At 39.3% G+C, this 13,804-nt stretch overlaps 1 protein-coding gene across 1 annotated transcript in view; it reads left to right on the top strand.

The window, feature by feature from the left end:
- Positions 1 to 13,804, top strand: part of CPLANE1 (ciliogenesis and planar polarity effector 1) — a 125,061-nt gene that overhangs the window by 41,952 nt on the left and 69,305 nt on the right. Inside the window, 3 exon segments of the mRNA XM_036746498.1 lie at positions 2,313 to 2,598; positions 6,313 to 7,243; positions 13,341 to 13,504. Of these exon segments, the coding sequence (XP_036602393.1) occupies positions 2,313 to 2,598; positions 6,313 to 7,243; positions 13,341 to 13,504 (1,381 nt within the window).

Below are 13,804 nucleotides of genomic sequence, written 5' to 3'. Positions count from 1 at the left end.
TGAAATAAAAATCTTTTTTAAAAAATTCATTCATGGCCAGGTGGAATTTTTGGTAAGAGAATAATTGGCTAAAATAAAATAACTTTCCTGGCTTCACAATGATTATTGTTTTTTGTTTAGAGTGAGCCACGTTTCTCACACTCCTCAATATGTACTCTTTGATCCAGTGACAGTGGGTTCCCTGATGTTCCACAAACTACACATTGCATCTTTCAGATCTGGGCATTTCCCCGGCTGTTCCCCCATGCCTGAAATGCTCTCTCACCTCTGCTGTCTTCTTTGATGAGGGCACAGTCTCTGGGAACCCCCTTGAATCTGGAATACAGTCTCTGGGAGCCCCCTTGAATCTTCCAACTGCATCTGGCCTTCCCCTAAGGCCACAAGCCTCACATTATCATTAGGCCCAGATCTCTACCTAGCCTCACCCTTTGTTGTTCAGCTACTTCCCCACCCTTGATATATCAGTATCCATGCCTTCAGCTACTTCCCATCCTTAATTCCATTCTCTAGGTTCCTGGACTCTGACCCCACCTTATCCTCCTTAGACTTCCCCTCAAGACCCTCCCTAAGCCCCTCCTCTAGTCACCCCAGACCACCCCTCAATCCCTCCTACAATCTTTGTGTATATAATGTCCATCTTGCCTCCATGAAGGTGCTCAGATTCAATCTAATTCATTAGGTTGAATCTGGCCCACTTGTGAAAACAGGCATCACAAAGGGTGGGATTTCTTAAGACAGCCCATTATGGTGAATCCCTAATAAACTTTCTCTTTTCCCTTGGCTGAGAAGGCTTGAGTCGAATTCTTTCGGCAGGACCTGGCGTGTAGGTATTTTGGGGTCTCGAGCACCCCTAGAAACCTGTGGTTCCCCAACAATCATCATTTACAACAACCTCTTCATTCTTCGCTCTAACTACTGACCTCTTTGGCTTCCTTTAAGTCCCAGCTAAAATCCTATCTTCTATAGGAAGCCTTCTCTAAGCCTTCTTAATTCCAGTGCCTTTCCTCTTTTAATTATTTCCTATATATCCTGTGTATAGTTTGCTTTGTATATATTGTGTGTTATTTCTCCCATTAGGTTATAAGCGCCTCGATGGCAGGGACTGTTTTCTGCCTCTTTTTGTATCCAGAGTGCTTTGTATAGTGCCTGGCACAGAGTAGCAGGTGCCTAATAAATGTTAATTGAATGAATGAATAAATGAATCATCTTGAGAAGCAACCCCTGTGGGGAAGTAGCCTGGCAATTGCTTCTGCTGGAGCAATAGCCACAGCTAACGAAGACCTAGAAAAGAAAGTTCTTGCCACTAAAGGCCTTACTTAGTACTGTCAAATTGTCAAATATCCTAAGCCAATATGATTTTATCAGTGGCGATGAAATTAAAGAAGAGGCAACAGTTTTCTTTGCTGCTGTACCCTAAGGACCATGGAATCTTTTCATCTGATTTGTAACTGAAACCTTCCTTATCTGTTGTCTCCTCTGTTAAAATGTGAGCTCCCTGAGAGCTGAGACTCTTCCTTTTCCATTTGTAGCCTTAGCACTTAGCACAGTGCTTCTTCTTTCTAGTAATGGACTCTTTTATTGACTTTTCTTATTTAATTACACATTGTTTTCCAGAGTGATTGAGCTATTCCCCAACCCCACCAACACTGTATTAATGTGCCTGTGTGTGAGCCTCAGTTAAGTCTCAGTTCTTTTTGCATTTCTTTTTTTGTTAATGATTTCATATAGTTGTTGATAATTTGCACTGTTTCTCTTGAAAATGATTTGTTCATATCTTTTGGCTGCTTCTCATCTATTTTAAACAGTAGTCCATGCTTAGCATTCTTTTATCTTTGGTTAAACTAGACCTGCACGAATTATGTAAACTTCATTGGGCTGCAGATAGGTTAGACTAGAGACAGACTGATGATGGTTGGTTGCTATGGGTCACGTGATAGCCCCCTGAAATCCTTTCGCAGGCTGCAACAGGCCCGCAGGCCATATGTTTTACAGGCCTGGGTTAAACTAATATTATCTTTTTCAATCTTCCCTTTAATAGCTTCCTTTCTAGTCTTTTGATATTTTTTATTGTTTACTAGACCCCCTCTGTTCTCCATATCTTTCCTTAAAATGATTACAAATTGAACATTACTTTGCAATCCTTCTGTACCATTTTACTTTTAATAATTTGTGTTCTGATGGAGCTGGAAGGTCATAGAAATCTGTTCCCTTCTATTCTTTCTGCCACTAAAATAGATACCTGTTTTTTCCTCCTAAATCTTTATTTATTGAATGTAACATTAAATTCTCTTTGATTATCCTTTTCATCTTAGGTCCACAAACTGAGGAAATGATGTCTGTCATCATGCATTCTATTTACAAAGTGAGGGTGAAAGCTCTGAAACGAGTAAGGAGGAATATAGGCCCTTTTGAAATGAATATCTGGGAACCACCTGAAGAAGAGACTGTAGATAATAAGATTCATACTTATGACCGGTTTTCACTTGGGACCAGTTTGAGCACAAGCACCCTTACTGAAGTGGGAAATTCCCTGGCTCATAGTGATACAGAGACAGCAGATACTTTCTCAGAAGCTTTGTCATCTGAAAAAAAAAGAGAGTAAGTAAATTCAGATCAAAGGTATAGTGGAGCTCACTTAATATCACTTTCTTTGGGGAAAAATGTTCCCATTATCTACAGATGTTCCCATTGTCTGTCTTCCTATACCAATCTTGGCTGGAAAATGACTTACTATTACTTTTTCATGTATTTTTCCCTCAGAAGTCAGACTGGTTCATTTCCTATATCTTTTTCGAAAAGTTTTGGGTGAGGAGCTTGCTGTACTGCTACCTGTTGCTCTGCTTTCGTAGCATTCATTTTTAATTATTTTGTGATCTTTCTTTCCTTTTACTTTGTCATAATCTTTTTGCATATTGTTTTGTTGCCTCTGTTTACTTCACTTTGTATTAGTTCGTGTAAATCTTTCCATGCATCTCTATATTCATCGTATTTGTTGTTCCTTACAGCATAGCAATATTCCATTATATTCTTGTACCACAGTTTTTTTAGCTTCAATTTGTACCTCAGTTGATGGGCAGCTACTTTGTTTCCTGTTATTCGCTACCACAAAAAAGTGCTGCTATAAATATTTTGGTGTATATGGAGCCTTTCTTTTTATTATTGACCTATAAGCCTAGCAATAGAATTTCTGGGTCAAAGGATTTGGAGATTTTAGCCATTTTGTTTGCATAACTCCAAATTACTTTCCAGAATAGTTAATGCTAATTCAAAGCTCTGCTAACAATGCGTTAGTGTGCCTGGTTTTTTCACAGCCCTTCCAACATTGACTATTCCTTTATTTTGTCCTCTTTGCCAGTTTGGTGGGGATGAGGTAAAACCTCAGAGTTATTTTAGTTTGCATTTCTCTTATTATAAGTGGTTTGAAACATTTTAGTGGTTTTTAATAGTTCAAAATTCTTTTGATAATTATTTGTTCATATCCTTTACCACTTAACTATTAGGGAATGACTTTTGGGTTTATCTATTTCTGTTAGTTATCTATATATTATAGATACCAAACCCTTATCAGAGAAACCTGATATAAATATATTCTCTCATTCTACTACTGTTCTAGATGCATTTGTTCATACAGTTTGATGTAATCAAAATTATCTATTTTGTTTTTCATACTTGCCCCATCTGTATTTCACTTGGGATGGGTTTGAGTAGAAATACTCTTACATAGTTCTTATTTGTTTAGGAATTCATCTCCATAGTTGTGAGAAGGTATATAATCTGCTTTTCTGCTTTATTTTAAAATGGTATGGACTTTAAGTTCATATGTTTATTTGAATTTATTGTGGAAAATAACATATAGAGGAATATTTCTTGGTGAAGTGCTCATTAGTCAGTCATTTATTAAGCACCTTCTGTGTGACTGGCATTATGCTAGGTGCTGGGTATACAAAAAAGTCTCTGCTCTCAGAGAGCTCACAGTCTCATTAGGAAGACAACATGAAAACAACTGTATACACATAAGATATATAGAGGATAAATTGGAGATAATCAGTAGAGGGAAGGCACCAGAATTAAGGAGGAATCAGGAAAGACTTCATGTAGAAGGTAGAATTTTAGCTGAGACGTAAAGGAAGTCAGTGAAATCAGGTAGCAGAAATGAGGAGGGAGAGCATTTCATGCATGAAGGACAGTCAGTGAAAATTCCCAGAGTTGGAAGATGAAGTGTCTAGTTCAGGGAGTAGCAGGGAGACATGTCATTAGGTAACTAGATTGAAGAGTATGTTGAAGGGGGTAAGGAGGAAGACTGGAAAGTTAGGAGGAGCTAGGTCTTTGAAGACAGAACAGAAGATTTTATATTTGATCCTGGAGGTAATAGGGAGTCCCTGGAGTTTATTGAGTGTGCATGGGGAAGTTTGACATAGTTGCACTTACACTTTAGGAAAATTACTTTGTTGGCTACATGGAGGATGGCTTGGAGTAGAGAGAGACTTGTTGCAGGTAGATCAGTCCAAGGCTGTTGCACACCGATACCAGGGTTGAATGGATGAGGGCCTGTACTAGGTTGGTGGCAGTGTCAAAGGAGAGAAGTGGGCATATTCAAGAAATGTTTCAGAGATAAAATTGATAGGACTTGGCATCAGAGTAGATATGGGGAGTGAGAGAAAGTGAGGAGTTGGGTCGAATACCTAGGTTGTGAGCCTGGGGGACTGGAAGGATAGTGGTATCCTCAATAGCAGTAGAGAATTTAGGAAGGAGGGCATCCTTGGGGGAAAAATAATGAGTTCAGTTTTGTATGTGTCAAATTTAAGATGTCTGTGGGATATTCAGTTTGATATGTTCTGTAGACAGCTGGAGATGGGAGTCTGGAGGTTGGGAGAGAAGTTCATAGGTTCCCAAAGTGGGCACTGGAACAATCCAGGGGAGCAGTATTTTTTGAAATGATATAAATTTAAAAAAATTAAAGGGTTAAAGAAAGTAGATTTCCGGGGTGGGGCATTGAATAATTTTTTCTTTGGAAAAGGGGGCGGTAGGTCAAATAAGTCCAGGAACCTCTGTTTAGGTCTGAGAAACATCTCCATTGAGATGATCGTCGAATCCATAGGAGATGATGAGATCACCAAGTGAAATAATGTTGTTGTGTTTGTCCTTCGTTCTTGAAGAGGACCATGACATTAGGGAAATGATGACATGACTTGCACTTGACTTTGATTTGAGTGAGAGAGGGCTGTGCAAGGTCACCAGCCTCACTTTCTCCTCCAGAGCCAACTCAGGACAAAGTGCTGTGGGATATCCATGGTTATCAGATGAGACTTGGATGAAGAGCTAGTAAAGGAGACTAAGAATTCATGATCAGACCAGGAGCAGTAGAGCCGTGCAGTTTCACAGAAACCTAGGAAGAAGAGAATACCAAGGAACAGAACGTGATTGACAGTGCTAAATGTTAGAGAGGGATTAAAAAGGATGAGGAGGAGAAAAGGCCATTAGAGTTGGAGAAAGCATTTCAGCTCTCATTGGAGAGAGCCACTCCCATTGAATGATGTTAGAACCCAACTTCAAAGACTTCAGAGAAAGGGGACAGAAGCCTTTATTTTAGATGACGTTTTCAGGGAATTTAACCACATAAGGAAGGAGAGACATTAGACAATAACCAGTGGGATGTTTGGATGGATGAATCAAGTAAGGAGTTTTTGAAAATGGGGAATGGTGGCCATGTGCATAGGCAATAGGGAAACAATTAGTAGACAGGAAGAGACTGAAGATTAGTGAGAGAGCAGAGATGATAGAGGGAGCAATCAGCTGGAGAAAATGGGAAGGAACTGGGTCACTTGTGCACGTAGTGGCAGAAGGCATCTGAGTGTTGAAAGATGAGGAGAGAGGAGAAGAGGAAGCTCTCAGTGAAATATGGAGCAAGGTTCTCAACCAAGAGAGTGAAGGGAGGAGGAGCATGAGAGGTTTAAAAAAGGGATAAAATGTTTTGGAAAAGGTGCTGTGGTCAGCGGAATAGTCAGGGAGGTGTAAAAGATTGCCTTGTGTTTTTCTTTCTGGTAGATTTTATGTATTCTTAAATAATTTTAATTTCTCCCTTTGATATCTTTTATGTATTGCATTTCAGAGAATCATCAATTTTTTTAAAGTTGTAAGGGATCTTCAATGGGATCATCATCAACAGCCTGCTCTCACTCCCCATTCCCACTTCTTCCCTTTTATAGATGGGGAATTAAGGCCCAAATAAATTAATTGACCTGTTTATGGGGGGAGACTTTGTCAGTAATGAAGAACTAGTTTGAATTAATTTTTTTTTATATTTCATTATAGGAATGCCCAGAATCATGCAGAATTCACATTGATTAGTAAGCACAAAAATAAGAAAAAAAAGTTCAATTTAGAAGAATGTCCTGAAAGGAAAGGTGATTATGAAAATTTACCAAGAGAAAGTAAAGTTCCTATAGTAGGTGTTTGGGAATTTGAACGTGATGATGACGAATATATTAAATTCCTTGATCTATTCTTGAGTTATGTACTTGAAAAAGACCTGACTGGTTCTAATAATCCTGGTATTCCTTTTCTAAGTAGCTTTTCAGCCCATCTTAAGGAACATGAGCTTAATTCTTTGCTTTTTGATGTTCATACAACATTAAAACGTCGTCAGGGCAAATCCAAAAGCCAGAATGTGTTCAGAGCTGGCTCCTGCTATGTTATCATTCCTGAGTCTTGTGAATCAGAAATATCATCTACTTTGAATAGTGAAAACTTCAAAAATTTGGAAAATCAAACATCTTCACCTTCAGTATTAGTTGTTCAAGGGCCAAGATCTTTTATACAAAACTCTTCAAATGAAGTAATGAAAAGCACGGGAAAGAGAGGCTTGTTTGGTTTAAAAGAAAAATCGATGTACAGAATCAAAGATGACAATAGAGAGATACCCATGCCCCACAGATTACCAAAACAAGCTTTTCTTCCACAAAACTTTAAGGCTACAAAATTCACTTATAAAGCAGTTCAATGGAATGACATTATTCCTCATGAAGAACTTTCTCCAGAACTAAAGAACAAATTTGGAAGCATAGCAAAACTGCTGGAATGGATGATAAGATGGTCTGATAGAAGAATGCTCTGTGACTCCACTAAACCTGAATCATCCAGCCCTGTCATACGGGTGAGGACCTCAGCAGCTGCCATTTTAATGTCCCTCTGGCTTTTAGAACAGTCATGCTTTGTTCAGCAAACAAGTCGTGTTATCTGTAAGGTAAGAAAACACTTGATATTTTTTGCCAAGTGAATGTGATTTATCACATATTATGTGCTCACCATGTTCTCCTGATGGTAGATCAGCCTCTTCCCATGCTAGGCTGTTAACAGCTCTCCAGCTTAGGTCTGCTCTGAGTGACTTTTTTTGTTGTTGTTCAGTTGCTAATTTGTGTCTGGCTCTATGTGACCCCATGGACTTTGTCCTTGGTGTTTTCTTGGCAAAAGTACTGGAGTGGTGTGTCATTTTCTTCCTCAGTGTGTCTCTATTTTACAGATAAGGAACTGAAGTAAATAGGGGTTAAGTAACTTGCCAAGAGTCACACAGCAAATAAGTGTTTGAGGCTGGATTTGAACTCGTATCTTCCTGACTTCAGGCCTGGTGCTCTATCCACTGTGCCACCTAGCTGCCCCAGTGACTTTTGGTGGAATAGAATTGGCCCACTGGATGCTGGGCGCTTTCCCTCAGGTTTAGTGAATTGCCATGCTGCTCCTTCCACGTGATGTCCTGTCCTGTCCTGTTCCATCTGTTTCTCAATTCTCTCACCTAGCAGTACACACCACTGCCCTGTTGGTGCTATTGCAGCCTGGGTTGACTACTCTTATTTGTGGTTTTGTTCACCATGGCTCGAAGAAGAAAGGTGAGGTGGGGTTTGGGGTATGCATTCTCCACTCTACTGAAGGAATATTTTGCAGTACAGAATCCTTCCATGGTACTAGCTATGGAGGCCTTAGCAAATATGTTGCAGTTTGGAGCTTGGACCTCTATGGCTCTAGAAAGAGGGATGTGGGCCTGGGGTGCGGGGCTGTGTTTTTTTTGTTGCAAGCCTATGGCAGTGGTCACTAGTGCAGTCTTGTTGTTGGTAGTGTGGTGGGCGGTGGGGGAGTGAGTGTTTAGTGTGTTCAAATTAGGCATTAGTGCATGAAATTTTTTACATTCTTTTGAGTTTCTGGTGTCCTAGATCAGGGAGATAGTTGAAGTTGCTTTATCTTTGGAGTATGATATCTGTTTAGGAGATGTTTGAGAGATTATGTGAGGATTAAAGAAAATATCAAGTCCTCCATCTTTTTGATGGGGTGCTTAGGTGCCTGTGCTTGGACCCCAATTCCAAAATCACATCTCTCCCTAGCCATAAAACACTCTCTCAGGCAATTTCTCTCCAGCCCAAGGGCAGTATGCCCTAGCAAAACACTTATTTCTCTTCCTGATATAGTAGCCAGCTGCACCTATAGAATTTATTAGTTTGAACTGGTTGCATACTGGCTGAACTGGCTGTGGATATTTATGACTCACTGTATCTTGAACTCCTCATTATGTGCATCTTATCATATATCAGATATATGTATACTCCCTTTGTTTATCTTGTCTAACAAGACATTGATGGAAGGCAGCCTGGGTATTTCTCAGTCAGCCCTGACCATTAGTTGACTTAGTGATGTTGCATGCCTAAAACACACTTACATGTAGTCCCACCCTTCGGCTATTTCTCAGTGAACTCTAGGTAAAATACCTGTGCAGTAGATACAAAAAGTGCATGTTCCTTTGAAAAAGGACCACTCCTTCACCACTCCCTAATCCTGCCCTGTTGGCATATTTGTCATATGCTTTACTATAGTTTATTTTATATAAACATTAACTGTACCCCTCTAAGGTTGCAGGTTCCCTAAGAACTCTTGCCTGCTGAAAAGCGTAACAATAAATCTTTGCCATCTTGACTTAAAGAATGCTAGAGACTGTGAATTCATTCCAGACAGCCCCTCCCTGGAAACTCCAGTCTTAGGGTTCCTGTATCCCTCCAACCCTCATCATATTGATCATGTGAACTGAAGTTCTAGAATGGGATTGTGAGATTGGCGCTCAGGAGAGAGATGGAGGTTGGATTAAGTATTCATTTGTGTAGTGGTTATGAAAGAGGCCATGGGAGTAGATGTGTTTTCTGAGAGTGATTAGAGGAAGAGAAGAGAAGAGAAGAGAAGAGAAGAGAAGAGAAGAGAAGAGAAGAGGAATTAGCAGCCATGGTAGACATGCACAATTAAGGGGTTGAAGTGCATTTAAACAAACTTTTTACATGCCAGACACTATGTTCAAAGAAAGATGAAACAGTTCCTGTTCTTAAGAATCTTATTATACACAGGTGCAGAATACAAAAGTAATTTTTGGCTTGGATAAGAAGCTGTAGTGCAGATCAGTTAAGATGAATAACAGCAGAACCATGTAGGGAGAGCAGTTAACAAAACTTTATCACTACTTAAAAGGGGAGAAGGAGAAAAAATGCCAACAGGATTCACTAGTTTCAGTGTGCAGCCTGCGTTGCTCCCAACTGAAGGTGGCACACAGTGGATTGGTTTGTGGCACTGAACTATAAAACCACCTTCACACTCTGGTCAAAGGCCTAGAAGCCCTCAGGGCTAAAACATCTATAGACTTAGACAAAGAACTTACATGTCATTGAACTTGCCCTGTCCTTCCAGAGGGAAGATAGCTGGGACCAGTAAGATGAGGATATTTTCTAAATTGCCTAATAAGGAGTGAGGTTGCTGCTGTTTGTCCTTCATTCTTGAAGAGGACCATGACATCAGGGAGGTGATGCCATGACATGCAAGTGAATTAGATTCAAGTGAGGGAGGAAGGAGTGAGGAATGTGGGGCAGGGACGTAAAGAACTTAACTCCAACTGTACCATCCCACAAGAGGCTTAGGGGTGGATAGTGCCCCCTTTCTGGGTTTATTAGCCTTAATATACATACATATATACATCCTGAGAAGTTGGGACCATACTAGTCATACTTGCTTTTACCAGTTCATAAAAGCATTAATAATAAGGGGTATCATCATAAGCATCTTTAAGAAGGTGGGGCCCTTGACCTGAGCTTTAAATGCTCTTGAAACCCTAAAGTACTTCATAGCTATCACTTATTTTTGATGATGTTGCTGTTATTAATACCTAGTGAAGAAGACTGAGAAGGATAGTCAAGTAGTAGGAGAATCAGAATTGACTAATGTCATAGAATCTAAGAGAGCAGAGAATGTCAAGGAGGATGGAGTGGTTAATTAGTGAACAGCTATTTATTAACCACCTGTTATGTGCCAGGCACTGTGGATGCAAAAGCAAAAATGAAACAGTCCTTGCCTTCTGGCAGTTTACATTCTATTAGGAGAGAAAAAAGTGTACATATATAAATATATACAAAATACATATGTGGTAATTTTGGGGAAGGGGGAGAGAGGCATTAGCAACTGATATCAGAAAAGGCCTCATAGAAGGTGGCATTTGAAATGAGCTTTATAGGAAACTAGGGATTCTAAGAGCAAAAATGATGGGGCATGTGTTCTAGGCATAAAAGAAAGTGTCTTCAGAGCCATGGGGGTAAGAAGGATGTAAGATGCCAAGAACAGGAAGAAGAGGAATTTGCTTGCACCGTATGGTGCATGAAAAGGAATAATGGGGAGTAAGATTGGAAAGGTAGGTTCAAAAAAAAAAAAGGAAAGGTAGGTTCAGACCAGTTGAGAAACTACAAACAAAGGAGTTTTTATTTGGTCCTGCATGTTTCAGGGAACCACTGGAACTGCATGAGCATGATAATTCCATGATTCAGATCTGTGCTTTAGAAAAATAACTCTGACAGCCTGTGTAGAAGAGAGACTCAAGGCAGAGAGAACAGTTAGGATATTGAGAGTTGATGAAGGCCTGGACTAGTATGGTGGCTGGAGTAGAGAAAAGTGGATGAATGTAAGAGCTGTAATGAAGATAAATTTTGCAAAACTTGACAGTGAATTAGATACATGGGTGATGGAGAGTGAGGAGTTGAAAATGACTCTGAAGTTGTGAATCCATCAAGGATAGTGACCCCCTTGACAAAAATTGGGAAGACCTGGGGAAGGGCTAGGTTTGGGGTGAAAGTAAGTTCTAAAATGTTCAGCAGGCAGTTGGTGATTCCCACCTGGGACTTAGGAGAGATATGTAGGGCTGGATATATTAGATCTAGAAATCATCTGCATAGACATGATGATAATTATACCCCTGGGAACTGAGGAGTTAAGCATTTTGGATAATGTAGAGAAAAAGAGAAGAGAGTTTTTTGCAAGAGTGTTAAATGCTGCAAAAATATCAAGGATGAAGACTGAAAACTACTAGATTTGGCAATTAAAAAGTCATTAGTGACATTGGAGAGAGGAGTTTCAGTAGCATGGTAAGGAAAGAGGCCAGATTACTGGAAGTTTTAGTGCCCTGCAAACTCAATGTGAGTAATAGTGTGATGTGGTAGCTAAAAATGCTAATGTGATCTTGGGCTACATTAAGACCAGCATAGGTTCCAGGAATAGGGAGATGACATACTCCTACTATTACATTCTGCACTATTCTGCCCAGAATTCCTATGGACTATTTGGTTTAGTTCTCAGCCTGGTTTAAGAAGTATATTGATAAGTTAGAGAGTGTCCACAGAAGGACCTTGAGGCTGTGACTCATGAGGATTGATTGGAGTAACTGATATGTTTAACCAGAAGAGAAGACTCAAGGGAGAGTGACAGCTATTTTCAAGTGTCTGAAGAGCTGTTGGGTGGAAGACAAATTAGATTCCTAATAATGAAAGGTGTTTGAAAATAGAATGGGCTGCTGAAGAGTTTTCTGGGTTTCCCCTTCTTGGATGTCTTCAATCGAAATGTGGAAGACCACTTGTCTGGTATGTTAGAGCGAGAATTCCTTTTTATATATAGGTTGGATCAAATGACTGCTGAGAACCACTCTTCTCTCAGATTCTGTGATTCTGTGGAGGTGTATAGTAGAGGTGATCCGAAGCTTGAGAATTGTTGTGGTGGAACTGGTGGTAGGACAAAGAGGGAAAAAAGATTTAAGGGTAGAGAATAATGCATACTTGACCTAGTCAACTAGCTATGGAATCAAGACTGTGAAGGCAGAAGGGAAATTAGGCCAATATAAGACTTGGAAAGTTGGGATGGATGGAGGGGCTAGAGGTCATGGTGAGGACAGAGAAAGATGGTATGTATTCTCCTCACAGGTGACTGTGGGCAGTTTGGGCTTGTTTTTGGGCCCTGTGATTGGGGTCCCCAGAGGTTATACTGAACTAAAATGTAGTGCCAGTATTAGACTCATGGTCAAATAGGAAGGGAGGTCCGAAAAGCTGTAGAGTTTTCAGAAAATGTTAATGTTTCTCCATTAACTGTCTGATAAAGGCTTGCTTTTGTCTAGAGCACCATGTCCATTGTGCCTCCTGTACTATAAGCAGTATTAGTTTTTGTATCAGTCTGAACTCCCAGGGCAAAGCCTCTGTGAAGCCTTCCCTGACCTCCCAACCTAGAACTAATTTTACCCTCGTTAGATTTCATAGCACTTTATCTAGTTATGCACTTATCAAAGTCTAACATGCAGTATATTTAATTATCTAAAGTCTTTTTTTCTCCTACTAGATTATATCGACTTTGAGATCAGGGATATCGTTTTATTTGTTTACTTATTTTTGTTCTCCTTTCCTCCTGCAGTGCCTAATGGAGCTCCTTGTATAGTGAGTGCTGAATAAATGTTCTTTGGATGAATTAACAAAAACAAAAAATTGGAAATTTAGTTTTCTGTTGGTTCATTCTAAATCCTAGTGGATTTAGGTAGTTAGTGACACAATGTCATGGTATCTTATTGCTGCTTGTTTCTGTTAAGCTTTAAATTTAACAGTTGGATTCCAAAAACATTTATTAAGGATTTTCTCTGTACAGTGTCCTGTGCTATTTGGTTAGTATTAACTTTTGTAGAGCATACTAGATAAATCCTAATAACTCCATATTATATGTTGTTAATTCTCACAAGATATGCATCCTTTTGAATAAGTATAGAATAGAATTAAACAATGAGCCAATGTGGTACTGTATGTTGGATTTGGAGTGAGGAAGTCATGGGTTCCCATCTTGCTTCTAACATATAAAATTTTGTGATCATGGACAACTAACAACCTTAGTAGCAATTGATAGAGGATGCTGTAGAAGGAGTCCCCATTTGGAACAAATCACAGAGCTTTGAAGTATCTCTGTACTTAAGATTAAATAAAATAAAGGATACAATAATAAACATTACAAATATTTTGTTTTAGGTTCCAGAGAATCATTATTCTGTGCCTTCTGTGCTCCTACCTGAAACTAAATGCAGTATTGAGAAAGAAAGCAGTGTAGATACTGACTGTCCAGCATCAGTGCCAACTCCAAATGAAATTCAGGAAATCCATAACAGTGATGAGCCTTATGAAAACTTTTTGGAGTAAGTTTTTAATTAGAATTTCTTGTCAGCAGTGTAGGTATGTGGGGAGGACTTCTGGACTTGAGACTGGAGATATTAAATGATTGATTTTTGCATGTCTTTTAACTATAATAGTAAGTAGTGAGGATCCCTTAACAATTTCTTTTAAAATGATGGAAAAAATAATTTATTTTTCCTCTTATTTTTTTTTGCTTAAATCTTTCTGAGAAGGTGGCGGTGATTGAATATTAAATATTTTACATGTAACCTGTAGGATTACATAAAAACTACGAGTAATCAGTTTTTAATAAAATTTTTTGT

This window comes from Trichosurus vulpecula, chromosome 1 (genome assembly GCF_011100635.1).
Source record: "Trichosurus vulpecula isolate mTriVul1 chromosome 1, mTriVul1.pri, whole genome shotgun sequence".
Lineage (NCBI taxonomy): Eukaryota > Metazoa > Chordata > Mammalia > Diprotodontia > Phalangeridae > Trichosurus > Trichosurus vulpecula.
This window is presented reverse-complemented; position numbering and strand designations above follow the sequence as displayed.